General features: G+C 34.3%; 1 protein-coding gene across 7 annotated transcripts in view; it reads right to left on the reverse strand.

The window, feature by feature from the left end:
- Window positions 1-21,299, reverse strand: part of SSBP2 (single stranded DNA binding protein 2) — a 157,701-nt gene that overhangs the window by 5,944 nt on the left and 130,458 nt on the right. For 4 of the 7 annotated variants that reach the window (XM_081944542.1, XM_081944538.1, XM_081944543.1 and 1 more), the window contains 10 exons: window positions 20,937-21,003; window positions 19,278-19,348; window positions 16,771-16,862; window positions 14,382-14,430; window positions 13,006-13,041; window positions 11,868-11,922; window positions 9,968-10,038; window positions 9,588-9,666; window positions 7,775-7,803; window positions 4,219-4,317 (listed from right to left, as the gene is read on the reverse strand). In XM_081944542.1, coding sequence (XP_081800668.1) covers window positions 4,219-4,317; window positions 7,775-7,803; window positions 9,588-9,666; window positions 9,968-10,038; window positions 11,868-11,922; window positions 13,006-13,041; window positions 14,382-14,430; window positions 16,771-16,862; window positions 19,278-19,348; window positions 20,937-21,003 — 648 coding nt within the window. The remainder of the gene's footprint in view (window positions 1-4,218; window positions 4,318-7,774; window positions 7,804-9,587; window positions 9,667-9,967; window positions 10,039-11,867; window positions 11,923-13,005; window positions 13,042-14,381; window positions 14,431-16,770; window positions 16,863-19,277; window positions 19,349-20,936; window positions 21,004-21,299) is intronic. The other 3 variants (XM_081944540.1, XM_081944544.1, XM_081944541.1) reach the window with 1 other exon arrangement.

Below are 21,299 nucleotides of genomic sequence, written 5' to 3' on the forward strand. Positions count from 1 at the left end.
ATTGACTTAAACTGTCCCGCAGAGATGGTGAACAGGAAGAATACGTCTTGCTGATCTCAGGGACATTGCAAAGTCCCTGATCGATCCAAGAGAAAGTCTTCAAGCCTGTGACAAAAAAATCCAGCCATTTAGCTGACGAAGTTGGGGAGGCTCCAAAACAGGAGGACATGGAAAGAGAAAGTGTTTCCAGCTGGTGAGGAAATTTTATTGTTTTAAGAGTGACTGCCTATAAAAAATTTAAAATAAATTTAAATTGGAAAACAGAAGAAATAAGCGGCGGAATTAAATTTGGAATGGTTTTTGACAGGGGGTTATCTTTTTTTCCCAATGCTATCTTCACGGACGGAATTTATGTAAGACCTTTAAAACAAACGGACTAAGCTTTCTTCTTCTATTTTCTTTTTTTTTCATTACTCTCTGTAACCTATGGTCTAAAACTCTCATCTGTCATTACTGTGGATGTTTTTATAACTCATTTAAGAATTGGACTTTCTCTTCAACTTGAAATACAAAAAAGACATTTTCTTTTTAAAAAGGAAAGAATTTGTGGCATTGTGGCTAACACTGGGGAAGTTAGGCTTTGTGTATTGGAAACAAAACACCTTTACTTTTTTTCATGGATTATCTCGGCTGGTACCTCAAGGTCTTATTGCTTGTTTACAGAGAGAGATAAGAAGAAACAGATGTTCCTTTGAGGTATTTCTAACCAGAGAGAGGTGATTAAAGGCTACTAAATTAGAATGACAGTGTTTACATAGTTGAAAACAATGGCGCTATCACAGCAGGAGAAAGAGGCTTTAAGTCTGAAAAAGATATTTTCAGAAATACAGAAACTATCAAATACATGTGAGATGATTGAGAAGAAGTTGGATGATTTAGTCCATTTAACAGCAAAATATGACGGGGAAGTTGAAGATGTTCATCAAATGGAGAAAGTGCCAGTTAAAATTCAAAAAAATGAAGAGGAAAATGAATATAAAGAAACTAAAACTGCTGATATTTATGGTGATAGGTTAGTCTCTGAAAATGGAAAGAGTGGAATATTAAAAGAGGAATTAAATGGAGGGGAAACTTACTCCAATGGCAAGATGCAGAAGAAGAAAAAATAAAATAATTTATGGACCTAAAGAGAGAAATTTTTTCAGCAATAGTTTTGATAACACCACTGACAATTATACATAAGCTGATTGAGGAAACAGAAGAAGGACATCAAAATTACAAGAGAGACCGTATAAGCAAAGAGCTGCTAAGAGACGTCTATACAAAGTTGATTAAAGAGACGAAAAGAGGACTGATACCACAAACAGCAGAAGATATGAGATTGCCTCGTTACTGGAAAGATACAGGTTGATAGGTGGAAGAATATAACTTAAAACTAGCTAAACTTAATGAAATATAGTGATAATAGATATAGTTAAACAAATAATTGATAATGATAATAATGTATACTATGTGTAGTGTCATGATAAGTAATAATGGGATATGAATATTGAATGGTACCCATGAAATGAAGATTAGAATCCGCCTTGGATTATATATAAAGATAAATAAATAAATAAATAAATAAATAAATAAATAAATAAACAAACTAAGTTAGATATAGTTAAGTTTTGAATATTAGGGGGGAAATGTAATAATGTACAATATAGTTAAATAAAGGAGGGATAATGATAACAAGGTATATATAGGCATGGGTACAACATAAGGAAATTGAATGTAAATTGCAAATAATGATTTGGAAAGAAGGATTAGAAAATTTTGTTATTGATTATTATGGATGTTTAGCTAGAATAAGATATAAAGATTCAGTGTTATTGGAGGATTTTAGAAATAGTAAATGAAATGCTAGTATGTGGTTATGTATTAAATTTTGGTATATTTTATGATGAAGGATGTTTAAACAATTATAGCAAAATGTAAATGGAGGTATGATGATGGTAACATGTATAAATATCAGAGTTAAAACACTTGAGTTAATATGAATTATGCTTGCTGACTGTGGAAGAGATGCACGAAAGCCTTTTGTAACCAACTGATACTTTTACAGTATGCAAAAAAGGAATATTTTATGTGTTGTGTTTGTTTTAAAAACAAAAAAATAAAAAAGAGTAAAAAAGAATAAAAAAATTATAAACTATACATTGATTTATATCCCATTATTCTAGTAGAATATTACTCTTTGGTTTTAGTTCAAGAAATTTTTGAACATCCTAATGCAAACAGTAAGGTCAGATCTATCTGTAGGAAGTTGCTGGTTTTAACATTTAATTTCATTTAGAACAAAATTGTTGATAGGCTGATTTAGAATTAAATATCAATCAAATAAATAACTCTTCAAAAAAAAGGATATTTTAAAGAATCATAAAATAAGCATTGGCTATTTTTTTTCTTAATAAACACTGGTTGGCCTAAACAAGTTAATTCTAAAAACTATTATTCAGAATATTATTTCCATTTCATTTTTTGGGAACTACACCCTAACTCTTTCCATACAATAATTGGATCCACAGGAAATACATAATTTAATATGAAATATATCATTTATTATAGTTTGGTTCTGCTGCTTATTATGCCATATACATTTCTGATTCTTTTTTCTGATAAATTTGTCCTACTCTACAACATAGAAATATATATCTCAGTTGTTCTTTTAAATGTATCCAAAGGATCAACTCAGGAAATGTTGTGCAGAATATTTAATCCAATGTTGGCTAAATGTTTTGTGGAAGAAGTTGTGGGGCTATCAATTATTTCAATATATTGAGAAAATAAGAATCTCTTTAAGAAAGAGCTACATTTCAAACAAAACATCTTTCATACTATTCCTCCTGATTCAGTAAGAATTTAAGATGAAACATAAATTAACAGAAAACATTCAATAGGAGTAAAGTAACTGAATGTAAAATTATTACTACAATTATTGTTCTGTGAAATTATATCAATTTCTATCTAGCAAAATTGAAATTAGTGCTTTTTATAACACTTTTTATAACAAAAGTATAAAATACTTTTTATTTTTGTTAACAAAATAATAACACAAGTGACAACATAGGCATAAACCAAACATTTTTCCTTACATTGTCACTGTTATAGTTTTTATTTTTGTTTATTAATAATAGAAGAAATGGGGGAAATTTATCACTATTGCATACTTTTGGGGCACTATATTCTTTACTATTGGTTCAAATTTGTTGAAACATCAGAATTAGCTTTGAATGCAAAAATATATGCAACATATCCTCATGTTGAATGAAAACACACTTTTGATTCTGTCTTTCACACTTCATACACACAAATACAGACCCTTACATATATGAACAAAAAGGTGTGAGAGATAATATTAAACAACATTACAATGTCTACTACAATAGACATATTAGGTAATGTTATTTTTTCAAAATGTATATGCAATTGCCCTATCATTCCTCTATTTTTTTTAAATGCTGAATTATATTTTTTCAGTTAACACCTAATTGGCAAGCTTAAATCTAGATGTTATACAATCCCTTGGACAAATAATTATTCTTCTTTACATTAAACTGAAACTAAATTTATATTTTATTTATTCATTAAATTTATTTGCTGCCCATCTTGCCACAGGTGAGTGGTGGCTTTCAACATAAAAGGCAATAAAACCATAATAATTAGATAATTCAAATAACAATTTATAACAACTTTATGTCCATTTACTGAGAAGTAAATCTTGTAGCACTCATTCACATGTTTTACAGTACTGTATACCTAAATTTTTATTTAAAAATAAGGACAAACCTACTGGCCATAAATACTGTACAAAAGTGATTTAAGAAGGTTGTTGAAGTTTTTTTAAAAGAGACTGGACAGGTACCTCCAAAAGATCATTTAATTGGTTTTCTTACCCACTATAGACCAAATGATCTTTGTCACTTCTCCTACTTCCATCATTCTGTAATGCTAATAAATATGTTCGGGGTCGTCTTACTGTGATCAGCATATGAAGCAAATGTATCGTGTATGTATCATCCCTAGCAATACTATAGACAATAGTAATGGAAACTGCAAAACAAGCTTAACATATATCAAAAGAAGTGTTCATAACTTGATTTCTTTCCACATTAAATATACAGCCCTTAATCTATTACGGGTACAGGAATTCATAAGTATTATTATACATGGCAACACCTAAAATGATGAGGTAGAGCTGTACGCCAGCAGAACAATCAAAAATAAAGTACTTACACTTTCACTCTGAAAAGGATTTAGAAAGTTACCCCCCATTTCACCATCATCTCGAGGGGTCCCAGGCTGATTGCTCATACTCATATTACTTGGAGAATTCTATTTGGAAAACAAAGCAAGAAAATCAAAAGCATAAACCATATGAAACTTTTTAAAAGTATCCCATGAAAGATACTTTTCTTTCACCCACAAGTACAATGCCCTCGTTCTCAAAGGTGAGAGAAATACATATCCAATAGGGATTATTTTATATTTGCCAGATTGTATAAATATACTGAGTGGGGAAGGGTTCCTCTTGTACGTACGTACGTACACACACACACACACACACACACACACACACACACACACACACACACAGTAAACCAGTTTCATGTCCATAGTATAACCTTAGTAAAATTACTAAATCATGGCGGGGCTGATGATTTAGGGCCCCACTACACAGCACAAGAAGTAACAAACCTAAGAACTGTTGTGAAGCCAACCATGACATTTTCATTCCTTTTAGCATTGAAATGCTGACAGATGTACAGAGATTACATCAAACCTATCCAGCATTTCTTAATTGATCAGTCAGAGATTGCAAAAGTTGTATTCAATAGTTCTGGGGGGAAAATTCAATTCTGTATAGCTGTTTTCAATTTATCTTTCTTTTTCTGACAGAACGGGGACACAGCATTTTATTTACATTTTTAAGACTGTCCAACTATGATGATTTTAGATGCATATTTGTATTTAAGTTAGACATACATTATTTTGGGTGAGTCCCCCTGAAGACTTCAACTGAGCACACTCATTGCTCAGGTGATGATTTTGCAGAATTATCAGGCAGGATTGTATCTTGGGTTTCATAATGAAATTACGGTCCCTCCTCCCTGTAGCACCTTACATTAAATGCCTTTGTCAGGCCTGCAGTTATATTCCTTTTAGGATCTTTGGCCTGCCACACACTCTATTATTTCATTATGCTGTTTCATTAGTATAGTAATTGGGAGGTGGAATAGAAAGGAGTAGAATTGTGGAATGTGTTGTTGTCATTCCTTTCTAGAAGCCCAAGCCAGCTTGGCCGAAGAAGATTGGACCATGTGATGGATTTATGGGTGTGGGGATAAGATCATGAACTTTCAACTGGATGGAATCCCAGGAAGCTTTTAGATTTGGGATTCCACAGGTGTGCTAACATGTCTGTCTTATTAAATTGGAACTTCAAGGATAGCTCTGCCTTGGACTCTGATTTAATTCTGCATGATATTTGGAACTCTGACAGCCTTGTCTTTTTTCTTTCTTAATTTTAACTTCCTTAACTTAAGAGCAAATAGTAAGAATGGCAAAAAACAAACAAACCCAGAGATAAGTACTTATTTTGAAACGTTGGGTGGGAACAAGGTCAGAGAATTCAGTAAAAGTGGTTGGGTTATTATTAAAAAGAGAATGGTGACTGTTTGGTCACTGCTTTGAGGGGAAAAAAACATGTTTCTTTCAAATCTATCATTTAAAGAAGTCTCCTAATATGTACAATAGGGAAATAAGTGAATCTTAGAGGTTAATTGATTGGATTGTTTATGATTAGTGAATAATTCAAGGATGGTGAAAAGTTTTGAATGTGGGACAAATTATTCATTGTATTAAGAATAGACTTTGGAAGAAAATGATAGTTGAGTTAAAAATGTGAAAGGAATGAAAGTAAAAGTAAAAATGAATACAAGAACGGAAAGCAGGAGCCAGTATGTAAAAAACATTAGAAGACAAATTAATTTCCCAAGAGAATGATGGGAAGAAAATGGAATCAGAGAGAATATGGAAACCAGGGTAAGAATTATTATATTACAGCATGTCACAGATATGGGTGGAATTATGGTTGAAAAGAGGATGTCTCGATGAGAAAAATGCACTTGAGAATGCTGCATGAAATGAGAATGAGAAAAGGGGAAATAGAAAAAAAGGGAAGTTTTAAGTACAGAGACAAAGAGACCTGGAGTGGTTTTAGATGAATAGTGGAAGAGAAAATGTTAACAGATGTTAACATTGTTTTGGAATTCTGTAAAGAGGACTAAGAAGAAACATGTAACAATGAATGAAATTAAAATAACAGTGATATCAAAGACAAAATGTATTAAAATGAATTTATACATGCCATAAGGATACTAAAAAATGCTACAGCTGCAGGTATAGATGGTTAACTGGAGAAGTGTTAAAACATGAATATGGCTTCCTCATGGGGTGGCTGTGTGACTTGTTGAATATCACATCATTATTATTTCATTACACAAAAGAAAAGATAGCAGGAACTGATGCAAAAACTATGGGGGATTTGTTTAAGTGTGCCTGGAGAAGCATATGGCAGAATTTGGATTTAAAGAGGTGATAATGAGCAAATCTGTTAAGAACTGTGTGGTTTTATTATGAGAAGAGTGGTTTGCAGACCAGATTTTTGCTTTTCAGCAAGTCATTGAGAATGTATGAATGTGAGAAAGAAATTTCACTGTATGTTTGTTGATTTAAAGAATGTTATAAAGTAAATATGCTTAAATTATGAAATGTTTTTCATAAATATTGATTGAATGTTGATTGCTGAAAATGATAAGAGCAGTATATAAAGGAAGTAAAGCATTTGTGAAAATAAATTGTATGCTTAATACCTAGTTCAACACTGAGCAGGGAGCAAAAGTGTCCCCTTGTTTGTTTAATTGTAGATAAATGTGCAAGGAATGCCTGAGACAGAGGGGGGTTCCTACCAGTTCGGCCAAGTAGGTAGTAACTCGGCTGCCCATGCTCCCGAACCAGTTCATCTTGTTTTTTGTTTCTGCGCATGCGCGCCCCAAGTGCATCCCTGAGTGAACTAGCAGTAAAAGAATCCAGAACTCACCCCCGGCCTGTGGTGATAGCAAAGATGTTTGGCTGGGTACAGGAATATATACTTTTGCATGCAGGAATGTAGTATAATTAACTGAATACACAAATGTTGTGATAATGGAACTGTATATGGATGTGCGGGAAGTAAGGATGACATGTCCAAGAAGTATAGTGAAGAATTTAGGCCTAAAACTAATTTTAACAGTTTTCTTCTTTTTATATTATGCTTTTAATTTCTTTGACTATCCCTTACTTCTGTTCCGCATTGTGCCATTTTCCTGGAAGGGAATAAGGTGATGAATATGTATGCAGGAATTGTCTTTGAAAAGATCAACTATGAACTTTAAGAAGAAAAGAACAAACTGTAGCTAGAGTCACTCATAGTTTAAAGAGGAAACCCTTGTAATTCGAGGAAAACCACTTGGCAAAATGTATTTTAATTTATACCAGTTTTTAGAAACAAGGCTCATATCTACATTTCTATGGTTTGAGACACAAATGTAGCAGTACAACTCAGCCTCTTTAATGAAAATTAGGTTTTAATCCATGAGCCACAGATAGAACAATGTACATATTCAGATTTCTGTTGTTGGAAAACTGGGATATCTTCAAAATCAGCATAATGATTTTCATTTTAAAACAGACTTTTAATAGTTCTTTTGTTTAGAGGAAAAGCAATGTTAAAAATAAAACGTATACTTACTTTGGAGATACTGTCCATATCTCCTGAGCCTTAAATTAAAAAAGAAACCTCAGTTTAATTAATTCAATTTAAACAAATGCATTCAGTTAAATCTTAAACATATTGCACTGATGATTTTAGATTTAGAGGTCTCACATGTTCTCATGTCTGAGAGCCTAGTTCTTTTTCAGATTGCTTTCTGAAGAATTGAAATAAATATATTTTTAGAAATCCTAACCTGAGAGGTTGCAAGAATAAGGAATAATGCTCTATGTAATCCCAAAATTACATAAAGAATAGGCATTTTATAATTTTATTTCATTTTGCGCTTGCACTGATGCTATTTCAAATAGTATTGTTCAAATAATGTTTATATGCTCTTTCCATTGATGTTAGCATGTTTGCTATTACAATTATTTATATGCTGCCTACTCAAAGAAATCAGGAGATCTTATAATAGTTCCATTAAACATATCCATAAAAATTATAAATGCTAAATCATTAAGTATTTTTTAAAAGGCTGCTGCATGCTTCCACTTAAACTCAATTCCTAAAAGCTCTGTGGAAGAGGATGGCTGATGGATAAAAGGATGGAGGTTAGCCTGACTTAACACAATGAACTATTCCAAAGTGAGATGGCTCCTGCTGAGAAAGCCATTTTCTGGTTTTCCAATCCCCTGATCACTTTCATGATGGGGAGCTGCAGCTTTCTGGCCAGCCTATTTAGATTCTTTCCAAAGAAGGTGGTAAACTAAGGATCAACAAACTGAAATGTATTGCCAACCAAAGAAGCTCTCATGAAATAGATGCTTTATAGCAGGAGTGTCAAACTCAATGTCAATGAGGGCCGCATCAGGGTTGTGTTTGACTTTGGGGGGGAGGCATGGCCAGCTCGACATCAATCGCTCCGTTTTCAGCTGTGATGGCCTCCTGTAGCCTTCTATCTTCAAAATAAAGCCAGACCCAAGCTTCTCCATTTTCACTGGCAGAGGCACCATGGGCCGGTCCTTCGCTGATTCCAGGGCAGCCCCATGGACTAGATCTAAGCACCCCGCAGGCCAGATCCAGTCCATGGGCCTTGAGTTTGACACCCCTGCTTTATAGTTTCTACCTAGCAGAAGCCATGACTCCAAAAGAACCCACACTACACATTGGCTCTTTCTGCTAGAGTTCAACAATGAAATTTCCATAGAACAAATGGGTTTTGTATGAGTACTAACTCAACCTCAGCTATTTTGCCCCATTCAATCTCTCATAGCTTCCAAGCACCGGTAAGGATTTACACAGCATCTCCTGTATGGTCTGGGTTTCAGATATAAAGCTAAGTATCACTAGCATATTAAATACACTGCACCCCAAACCAACAGATCTCTCTCAGCAATTTGATGTTGATGTTAAATAAGGAGGAAAAAAGGGTCAAGCCTTAGAGCATCACACACTCAACTGGCCCAGGCTGAATCTCTTTTTCAAGAACATTGATTGGAATTGCCTGCAGAACCATCACCTACAGCATCCCAAATATCCAGCCCTCACAAGGTTACCATAGTTGATGGCTGTTGAAGCCAACGGGATGTGGAAAAATACAAAAACACTTCCTCTTTGCTCAATATGTGCAAAACATAACATAGAAAGCATAGAGAATAACATCTATAATTTAAAAAGGGTCTCTTTCACGATCATCAGCCTTTTTTTAATTTAAGGAACCCATCTTTATTTGTAATTTCCAACTGCCGACAACATTCGAGAAAGCAATGAACAGTTCAATATATGATATATTTTTTAAACTTGATACATTACTTAGCACAGGATTTAAAAAGGCAAATTGTATTCTTACCTAGCGATCCATTCATATGATGTGAATCCATTCCACTTAATGCACCCATTGGACCATCTGAACCTGGTCCCATTGGAAACTGCAAAAAGGGCAAATGCGTCATACTCCAAAAAAGTTAATACATAATTTGTAACAAGAAAAATACAACTCACAGGACATAATAAAGAAAGAGGTTAAGAAAATGTCCAAGATAGATAGATAGATAGATAGATAGATAGATAGATAGATAGATAGATAGGTGGGTGGGTGGGTGGGTGGGTGGGTGGGTGGGTGGGTGGGTGGGTGGATGGATAGAAGATTAGAACATACAATTAATTAAAATTTCGGATTTAGGGAGTCAGGCATAAATTCAAATGTATGTATTTATTCCGATTATTTACATTAGGTCTGTTGGCTCCAGGAGGTACTGCATTCATTAAAGTGTACATGTTGTCTCCAGAGTTGGTTGAATCTGAAAACAAAAATGCCAAGTACTTTCAATGAAAACAATTAACTGCTATTTTTAACAAAAGACATTCCAGTACTGCTTTACAACTGATTATTAACATTGTATGAATCAAGTATAACATACTTCACAAGATTTAGAACCACCAATAACAGACATTTATTACAAAGTATTAACAATAGATTAGAATCCAGATTATTGAGTGAAAGGGCACATGGTTTTCCTAATGAGTCATAATTGCTTAGTAAAGAGCAATGACATTGTGAGGTAAGATTTGAACTTTCAAAATGGCCATGAAGTACAGGTAGTCCTCGACTTACAACAGTTCATTTAATGACCGTTCAAAGTTACAATGACACTGAAAAATGTTACAACTTTTGCAGCATCCCCATGATCAAGTGATCAAAATTCAGAAGACTGGTAACTGCTTCATATTTATGACCGTTGCTGTGTCCCAAGGTCATGTGATCACCATGTGTCCTTCTGGCAAGTAAAGTCAAAGGAGAAGCAAATTCACTTAACAACTGTGTTACTAACTTATCAACTGCAGTGATCCACTTAACGACTGTGGCAAGGAAAGTCATAAAATGGGGTAAAATTCACTTAACAAATGTCTCACCTAACAACAGAAATTTTGGGCTTAATTGTGGTTGTAAATTGAGGACTACCTGTATTCTGTTAAGTAACAGAATTTGTTGGATTAATGGCACAGAGATCCTTGTTGGATTGTAGATAATACATGTATGCATTTTATTTAAATACAAAATGGTGCAGAGCGACAATAAGAATATAGGATGAGTTTTTAAAGTTTTGTTTGGTAAAGTATCAGTGTATTAACTTATATTCAAGCTTTTAAATATATACTTTAACTATTAAAAAAGAAATTCATCTATATTTTTGTGCCAAAACCAGAAAATGAGACAAATACTTATCTGAAAAAGAGAAACACCACCCCCTAGTTTTATTTCCAAATAATGTAATTTTAATAATGTCATTTTAGGTTAGATAAGACTATGAAGGGAGCCAGTTTTGGATAAGGATTAAGGCACCATGCTAAGAACCGGGAGACTATGTGGTCTAATACCACCTTAGGTGCAAAGCCAAAAGGGTAACTTTGGGCAGTCATGCTCTCTGTGCCCTAGGAAAGAGGAAATGGTACGTCTGAAATCTTGCCAAGAAAACTGCAAGAACTAGTCCAGGTAGTTGCCAGAAGTCAACACTACTTGAAACCAAATCAGCTTTTGTAAGTACACCTTTCTTTTCAGGGAATTATTTTAAATTCAGATTAATCACCCCCCCCCCCCCGATAAATAACAGTAGTAAAATATCGCCAACATGTTTCTTTTATATTATTATGTTTGAGAGAAATAGTCCCAGAGTGAGGAAAACTATAATAAGGCATTCTGAAAATGTAGACAAGATCAAGGAAATTACACATTATTTCATAACTTTGCATTAATGCCATTTTTAGGCAAACATGGTAATTAACAAAAGCAATAATATAGGTTAATTTCACATTATATTTTAAAATATTTGTGAAGATTTATGTAGTAAAATGTTGCTATTCCCTGGGATGCAAGAAGCCATAACAATTTAAGTTTATTACTGGGAAAATTAAGGAATTCTCTTTCAGATTGAGAGAATGGCTGATATAACTTTGGCAGTTTCCTATAAGTAATATTGTGTGTTCTATTCATGTAAACTAAGGATATCTAGAATCCTTAGAAGTTCTGTAAAGATATACAATGGCTGAGAATTCTGACAATAGCTATTGAAATGTTAGACTATTGATGTGTCAAATATTGCAATTTCATTCCCCCATTAAAGTTATCTACCTGCTGGACTAGGCATGATGGGTGTTCCAGGTGGCCCTCCACCTCCCGGTGGACCCTTAAAAAAAGAAAGGCAAATCAGTAACCTGCACACACCTGCACATCCGCACCCACTGTATAAGCAACATAATTAAAAGATTTGATTAAACAATAACTTTTCTATATATCCATCATTTATCATTGCATTTTCCAAATGGTAACCTGTAAGTATGTCACTCAAAGATTTATTTTTTTCAGCAAGAAAACCCAAATAGCCCAGAAAAATGCAATTATTCAGCTAATATATATTTTACCACCAGATCATCTCAAATTTATAGTTGTTCCTTAATCTGATTCAGGTGGAATTGACCTGTGTAGTATTTTCCTCATGAGAAAGCTTGTCAACTTACACAATCAATGAAAGTTGCAAAACTGGCTTGGATAAGCAGGGGTTGGATGGATGACTGAATAGAGAGATAAATAAAGCATATTCTGATGGGAAAGGCTTGAGGCTTCAGCCCATGGGTATTTTTCTCTCTAGTTAGCTCTGATATTCCATAAAATCTAACAAAATTCTTTCAAAATAACTTTACCAGCATTTCTCTTTATCATCCCACTCCAATTTTAAATATATATCTTTCCTATTAACCCTTTACCTTGAAGTCTGCTCTATTTTTCTATTTATATTGTTTTGTTCACCTTTTATATAATTGAGCCTACATTTTTGAACTACTGCTTTTTCCTGCTCAGCACATAGCAATTTTGGTTTTTAACCAAAGCAAGCATAAAAAAATTAATGTGCTCTTCTCACAATTATTTCTATTTTCTATGGCAAGAAAATGAGGTATTCTTGGGTGTGGTACACGTAATAATGCATTAGTCATGAGGTAACTGACATGAGTAAGTTCTAGTTTGTGCATTGAGTACCAAACAAACAATGAGTATCGGGACAAAATATTTGCATCAAAATGCATCAAGTATCAAATTCGATGAGTTTCAAGCATTCGAGTAGAGTTTCCACTGTACTAGAAATACATGGCAGACATAACTGATGTTTTTGTGCTTTTGTCTCAGCAATTGAACATCTATATTTTAAACTGAACAGAATGATGTATGCACACTGATGAGCACTCCACACATAAATGTACACACACATACTCACTACATAATTCCCAGGTGAAGCAGAAGAGTAGGGTATCTAAAAAATAGCAGAACAACAAAAATAGGCTATTCTTTTCAGTTCATATAGAATAACAAGGTTTTTATAAATATTATTTTATTATTTTATAGTTAGTTTTTACAGAAAAGAAAGAACATACCCAGTTTTTCAATTAATTAATTGTATTAAGAAAGGGAATGGTACTATCAAAGAAAAATCAGTCATATGAAATTACAGGTAGTCCTCACTTAAAGTCTATTCGTTCTGCTAACTGTTAAAGTCATGACATCATTGAACAAAGGGATGTATGACCAGTTCCCTAAACACCCCTGTGGTCAGATGAACAAAGTTCAGGCCCACTAAGGCTCACTCGCATTTACAACTGATTTTATGCCACTTGCCTACCTGCTGGGTGTCGCTACTGAATTGGCCATTTTATCCCGCCTTTTTTGCTGCATCTGGGACTTTTCTCAGGCCTGCTCAAGGTTTCTATTCACGCACTAACGTCTTCCAGCTAGGTCCCTCTTTTGCACTGCTACAGCTGGGGCTATCTTTTGTGTGCTAGTGAAAACTGAGTGAGGCACAAACAGTATGAATGAAAGTGTAAGAGAACCTCCGGCTGCACCAGCATGAAAGAAAACAGTGCAAAAGAAGGACTCAACTAGTACAGTACTAGTACACATGACTGAGTGGTGGGTGCAGCTGGTGGTGGCAGTTAAGCAGATGGCCAAAAGGGTACAGATGGGGTAGAGATAGGCAGGTGGGGGAGTTCAAGAGGAGGCAGTCCCTTACCTTACTGAGGCTTGGGGCTGGGAGGGTTCAATCTGGGAATGGCTTGGATCGGGGTGGGTCCTCGCCTAATTACTTGTGGGGTTCAGTTAACGATGGCAATGAGGACTGCCGTCACTAAGCGATGCAATCACATAATGTTGTACTTTACAGATGCATTGCTTTGCAACAGAAATTCTGGTCCCAATTACCGTCGTTAACCAAGGACTACCTGTAGAAAGAACATTTTTTACAATTAGTTTTACCCTAACTTTACATATAGAATTTCATAGAAAAATAAATTTTTTTAAAAGTCAATTATAAACAAAACAATAAATTTGACCTGATTGTGCAATTATTAATATTTTAGGTACACAATTAGGTACACAAATAATTAAATTACCATATTATCTAAAGACCTCTGAAATAAGAGTAATCTTTACTAACGCCAAGTACAACTTATAAAAAAAGACATTTTGGGTTTATAAAAAATAACATTACCATTAACCAGACAGTTACTTTCTGAAAAAACTGATAAAACAAGCATGTTTTGATTAATTTATTTTCACTTCTTTTTAACAGGACAATGCTTCATATAAATGTTTACTCACAGAATTGGCATTTGTAGGGTTTGGCCAAGGTCTACCACCTCCTGGACCCCTAAAATAAAGATCAAATTTCAGTTTAAATAAGCAATAAAGCTTATTTAACTATAAACTATTTAATAAGCATAAACAAAGTCCATTAGGTTGTTACTGATATTCTTTAAAAAAAGCAATTACTGAGGAAAACGAAGTACAGTTGATATTGATTCTGTTATTACATTTATAATTTAAAATTAGAAATTTAAACAGATTAGTATTGTAACTGCAATCAACAGACATGCCTAGAAATATTGTATGGAGATATTTTATATAATATTCTTACAAGAAAAAGTAAATATCATCTAAGGTATTTCTAAAATAATCAGTCCATCCAGTATTTTAGGTAGTATCACTCTCTACCATATCTTTCTTGACCACATATGACTTGGTGTATGTTCTTTATAAATCCAGTAAATGTACACTACATATTACTTTATTTTCAGTGTCCATTTCTTACCTTTGAATTAAATGTACACTACATATTACTTTATTTACAGTGTCCATTTCATACCTTTGAATTAAAGGTGTGCTTATAAAATTGTGAACCCTTTTAAATGTTCAATAATTCTACATAAATATAAACTAAAACACAATCTGTTCTCCATACCTCCTAAAACTAGATATAGAGAACCAAATTAAACTAATGGACCAAAAAATATTGCACTTGTTCATTGCTTTAGATACAACTATATTGCACGACCATCAACCTATTTCTAGCCTTCCATCCCTGTGACAAAGTGGTGGGATGGCAATTGCAAAGGAACCTAGAAAAAGTACTACCTTACTCTTTTCAGTAAAGATTCAGGCCTGGGCAATGGACAAGAATTACACTGGTAATATCACTTATGCCAGGTAGGTTTCGTTTTCTTGCTGGATGCATCATACTATTGATAAAATCCTTTATTTGCAAAACGAAAAGAAAACTTTGCTATCATTTGCAGTTCTTGCTCATGAATGAAAATTAGTTCCAACTACATTGTTATGAAATAATCAGTTCTGGTAGCTAAAGAACAAGGCTAGAACCTGGGAAAGTTCTAGTTCTGTTTTAGGCACAAAACAAGTTTGGTGACCCATCATTCTCTCTGAGTCTTAGGAAGCAGGCATGGCAAGCCACTTCCTAAATCTTGCCCAAAAAACTGCAGGGATTAGTCCAGTTACCAGGAGTCAACACTGACTCAAAGAGACCAAAAAAGAGAAAATTTGTGGACACTGTGTGGTTGAAATAAATCTCACATTATTTAACTTTATATAATTCAACCTCCATCAAAAGTTAATGCATTTTAAGAAAATTTTTGAAAAATATTTCTTCAATTTTAACACTTGTCTAAATATTAACCTTGGCCGTAAGACCATCTTTTATTTCTTAGTATTATAGAAAGGAAGGATTAAATCTACCTTGAGCGATTAGTATGTTCTCAGTTTATAGGTGTCTAAAAGCTCAAAAGGACTGAAGCATATATTTCACAATACATATGGTGGACCCTACCCCTACCAAGCCAAGGAATAATATATTTTGATATTTTAAACATATATTCACCTGATGTCTTGCTGCTGATGAAAAAAAACCCTATGAATCGTACCACAAAGACTTGTTAGCTTCTAATGCATTGAGCATTACAATACAATACAATACAATAGTAGAGTTGGAAGGGACCTTGGAGGTCTTCTAGTCCAACCCCCTGCCTAGGCAGGAAACCCTATACCGTTTCAGACAAATAGCTATCCAACATCTTCTTAAAGACTTCCAGTGTTGGGGCATTCACAACTTCTGGAGGCAAGCTGTTCCACTGATTAATTGTTCTAACTGTCAGGAAATTTCTCCTCAGTTCTAAGTTGCTTCTTTCCCTGATTAGTTTCCACCCATTGCTTCTTGTTCTACCCTCAGGTGCCTTGGAGAATAGTTTGACTCACTCTTCTTTGCGGCAACCCCTGAGATATTGGAACAATGCTATCATGTTTCCCCTAGTCCTTTTTTCTCTTAAGCTAAGCATTAAAATGAGGCTTCATATAACGTCAAATAAAATGGGTATGCAAACATGTTTTATTTCAATGTTTTGAATATGACATGTTGCAAAACATCCTGAGCTTTTTCCAGTATTTTCTGAAAGCTTGTCGAGTTGCTAAAATCATGAAGCTACCAGATCATTTCAAGAAATCTTTCGGTTCAAAATATCCTGCCCACTCCACCAGTTAAAGAACAAATTCCTGGTGGCATTCTGATACGTTGTCATTATTATTTGCCAGTTAATCGATACGTGATAGTGTCTCTTTATTTTAAATGTGCCTACATCCCTGCCATTACTTTTTACTGAAGACAACTTCCTTATTGTGTGTTAGTGCAATTTACATTACTTACATGTTCATTCCTGGCATTCCAGGGCCACCTAAAGCATTCAGTGGGGGTCTCATTGCACCTCCATAGTTCTGCAATGATAACCAAGGGTCAGACTACCACAAAACAAAAAAACAAAACCAAAGAGGAGGGGGGGAAAAAAAGGACAGCAGGTTAATGACTTCCCTACACATCTGCTAATTGGATCGGCCAGTGTCATTCATTATTAGGTTTTTAACTGTTCAATTTATAAGCAATTATTATTTCTATACTCCCTCTGATTTTTTTTAAAAAAACTATTTAGCGTTTTCTTCTGACCTTATTATCTTATCAACGGAAGTAAACACATTTAATTGATTAATGAAGATTATACCATTTATAACAGCTAGCACAATTATCAGTGAAGGGCAGGTTTTGCCATTCATGAATGCTGACTCAATATTCCAATATTAAGGAACTGAGTGGTTTTTAAAACTAAGTTCGTAGGAATAAGCTATTGTAATCAATAGTAGATTTATTAACTTTAGCATTAGACATATGTGCTTATACTAGTATGTAAGAATATTTTTTACTTAAAAGCATTTAAAGCAATGGAATGTTCAATAAACAGGGAAAACACACATAAATGTTAAATAGTCCAGCAGTGCTGTATTTATATACAAATATGCACTTTCAAATTAACTCTTTATTTATCACATCAGCAACACAAACTGAATTTTCTACTAATTATTTGAAAAATGATACTCTTCACAGATCTGTCCATAATTATAATTTAGTCACCTTAAAATAATTATATAAGGTTAATTTAGTGACTGTTATACATAAATTTTAGTTTTGGGAACTATAATTAGAATAGATCTATGATGGCAAACCTATGGCACATGTGCCACAGGTGGCACATGGAGCCATATTTGCTGGCACGCCAGTTATCATCTCTGGCGTGCCAGCTGATTTTCACCCTTCCGGAGTGCTGGGGGAGGCCATTTTTCGCCCTCCCTAGGCTTCAGGAAAGCCTCCAGAGGCTGGGAAGGGTGAAAAACAGCCCCAACGTGTTCCCAAGTTCAGGAATCAACTTCAGGTTGCCCCATTGGGGCTGTTTTTCACCTTCCCCAGCCTCCGGAGGCTTTCTTGAAGCCTTGGGAAGGCGAAAAAAGGCTCCAACGGGCCAACCGGAAGTTCAGAAATGATCCATTTCTGGAGGGCCTCTGGGGGCCGGGGAGGCTATTTTCACCCTCCCCAGGCTTCAGGAAAGCCTCCGGAGTGTGGGGAGTGGTCATGCGCACGCACATGCAATTTTGGCATGCCATAAGTAAAAGGTTCACCATCACTGGACTAGATTGCCTAAAACCATTAAAATAGTTCTTATTTCAGTTTCTAGAAGAAAACAATTTTTATTAGAAATTTTAGTCATCACAATTTTATCTGATTAAAACAAATCTGAGGAAAAAGGTTATAAATGTAAGTTTTCACAGAATTTTGCGGCTTTGCTAGTTTATTTTAAAATTGCTGTTCTAAATTCTGTTGGCTGGATTTTGATCTTCTTCACAAATTAAGAGCAAGGCGAAATGGGAAAAGATTTTTTAAAATGAAAAGCTGAGAAAGATTTTGGCCAATGTGACTTAAAACAAGAGCCTTAAGAAGGTATTCAACAGCTGTTAGATAAACACTTGCCTAGCATGGAAAGGGAATGAGAAGGAAATAGTAAGAGTTCTGGTAATATTTGTGGCATTTGTTTCCTGACCTGGCCTACCTCAAAGGGATCTACAAAGGAAAATCTGTAAAATTATCCATTTGATGTCTTTCATTTTTTTTCTCTTTCTAGATAGTATTTTACATTTATTGGAGGAATATCTATAATATAATATTGCAGTGCAATGTAATATTAACCAAAGAAATATTGGAAGTCTGATGCTTTATTTAATGTTAGGCAACTTTAATTTAATTAATTTGTATATTTTAACCATATTTATTTCAACTAAATGTGATTAAAACATTTAAAAATATTTTACAAAGAATGTAATGTAGTAAGTTATTGTCAAAATTCTATTACAAGTGTATTGTATTTGCTTTCAATATCAAACACACAATGCTTCTGTATGTTCTTATCAATTTATCAATCGTAAATTTAATATATAAATGGGTTCTATAAGTAAAGAAGCTTTATTTATTTATCAATTTATAAGTTCTTGATGGCTTACAAGCGTACAGGAACAAATGTAATAGATAATTCTAAAATCATGTAACATTCTAAAGCAATATTAAAGTTAAATGTTCAGGCTTTAAACACCAAAACTGTATAAAGTTCTGACAATTTTTAAGGCTCTGTATTTTAACAGCAATTTATCTTTGATTCTAACTAAAAGAAGCTGTGTGCATGTTCTCATCCTTGTTCAAATCTTTCAGAGAAATTATGTACAATAACTTCAAGCAGCGGAATATGTGTACTTAAAGAATACATCTCTTCGTTTCTCTTTCTCTCATAGGAAATTATGATAAATGTAATCATATGTAAGACAATTAGAGCAATATACCTGTGGGCCTAGTGGGACCATTCCCCTAGGTGGAGTCATCCTCTGCATTGGTCCTCCCATATTTGGATGACCTAAAAGATTCATGACAAAAAAATACAATGTTAATTGTTTAATCAGACTGATTCAGATTATAAATGCATTTTAATCAGAGTAAAATTTTGTCTTTCCTATGGTTAAAATATTTTGTAAAAAGTTGTGTCAGATACAAACTCAGTCAAGTTATTTTTTGAAGAATTCCTCTTCAAAGTTGATGTTTCCCATTCCTCTCATTTGGGTTTGCGTAAAAACATAGGACTCCCCCCCCACAAACTTTATTTTAATTAAACTGCCAATTTAATAAATATAGGAGAACAGTATTTAGGAAAAGCATTTATCCCTGCAACTCGTATTGGTGATAGACAGACAGATGACATTTCTTTTTGTTTTAGTAAAGCACATTTAGATATATTAGTGCTGCACAACATAAATGGAAGAGTTGTTCAATATGAATTTTGTCAACTAAATATATTATCTTGTACAAGAGCTAAATAATGTGCAGCAGCAGGATGTATTTTAAATTATTTAAAACCTTTAATAACAAAAAGGCTAATAAATCTCATTAGGTTAAAAGGATCTTTAAGATAATCCTGCCGGCCCACAATCAATAATATTTTACAAACATGAAAATCTATGAACTTGCATGATTCGGTGAAGAATACAAACTTTGTGGGTCCCATCTGCTAAAGAGTTCAATCTAATGGGAACTAGATGATGTGTCTTGTCTGCTGTGGCTTCTGCTCTTTGAAACATCATCCCCCCCTGAGGTGAAGTCAGCCCCATCCCTGTTAGCCTTTTGGAAGGACCTGCCACTTTGTGGATCCCATGGGAGGCTGTAAGATGCTTGTATTTTGCTGAGATGGTTGTTGCTGTTTTCTGCAAGCCTGCTTTTTATTTATCATCATGTTTAATATTTTAAGTTTTTAATGGTTGCACATTGTTTTAATTGTTAGTTGTACATCACCCAGAGCAGTGATGGCACTTTGTGCATGGGCTCATCTGGGCCACGACCAGGAGGAGGAGCTGCCCAAGGGGCATGTGTGCTCCAGAAAATGTACTTTTGATTTTCAGCACAAACACATGTGCTGGTTGGCAAGTCTTCCAGTTATTGTTGCTGTTAGGTTGGCAAGAACGCAATCAGATGCGACCTGGCTGTTGCTGGCTGACTCGGGGGAAACTCCCGACGTCATTGCCAGGACTCTACAGTTGCGCATGCGCACATGCCGATCAGCTGGCCAGCACACATGTTCATGCTGTAAAACAGAAGACCAGTTTCATGCAGAAAGGCCAGCTGATCATCATGCACCCATGCACGCCAGAAACCCAGAAGAGGAACGGGTGACACTACAAATGCCAAGCGACATGGCTCTGTATGCAACTCCGGGCATGCGTGTCATAGGTTCGCCATCTCATGTCCAGTGAGATAGATGGCTATATAAATTAGCTAAATAAAAATATGAATTATTTAAACAGAAATAATTATTCCCTTTTATATTTAGATCATGATAATGTATTTCTTACAAAATTTTAGAAGCTGTTCTAATGTATTAAAAAATGGAAGTTTGATGATAAAAATTATTTATTCAGCTATTTCTATTGATAATACTTCTATTGATAATTTACCTTGCTGCCTTGTTGGATCCATCCCACTAGGCAATAATGGCTGACTTCCTGGGACACCTCCTAGTGCCTATTAAAAAGTGTTCAGATAAATTTTCTACTTGAATATCATACTTAAGCAACTTTAAAAAAACACACAATCTATTTTCATTTTTAAAAACTGTACATTTTCATCCTAAAATAATGGGAATCCAAAATTACCTTCTTTTACAACAAATCTCAATTTATTTTGTATATTATTTTCCCATAAAATCAAATTTAAATGTACGGTATTTTAAAGACAGTAATTTATATACAGAATTTGTTTATCTGCTGTAATATCTTTAGATATGATATCGTCATACAATAAACATTATGTCAAATATC

This window comes from Natrix helvetica, assembly GCF_964273705.1.
Source record: "Natrix helvetica genome assembly, chromosome: 2".
In the NCBI taxonomy this organism is placed as follows: domain Eukaryota; kingdom Metazoa; phylum Chordata; class Lepidosauria; order Squamata; family Natricidae; genus Natrix; species Natrix helvetica.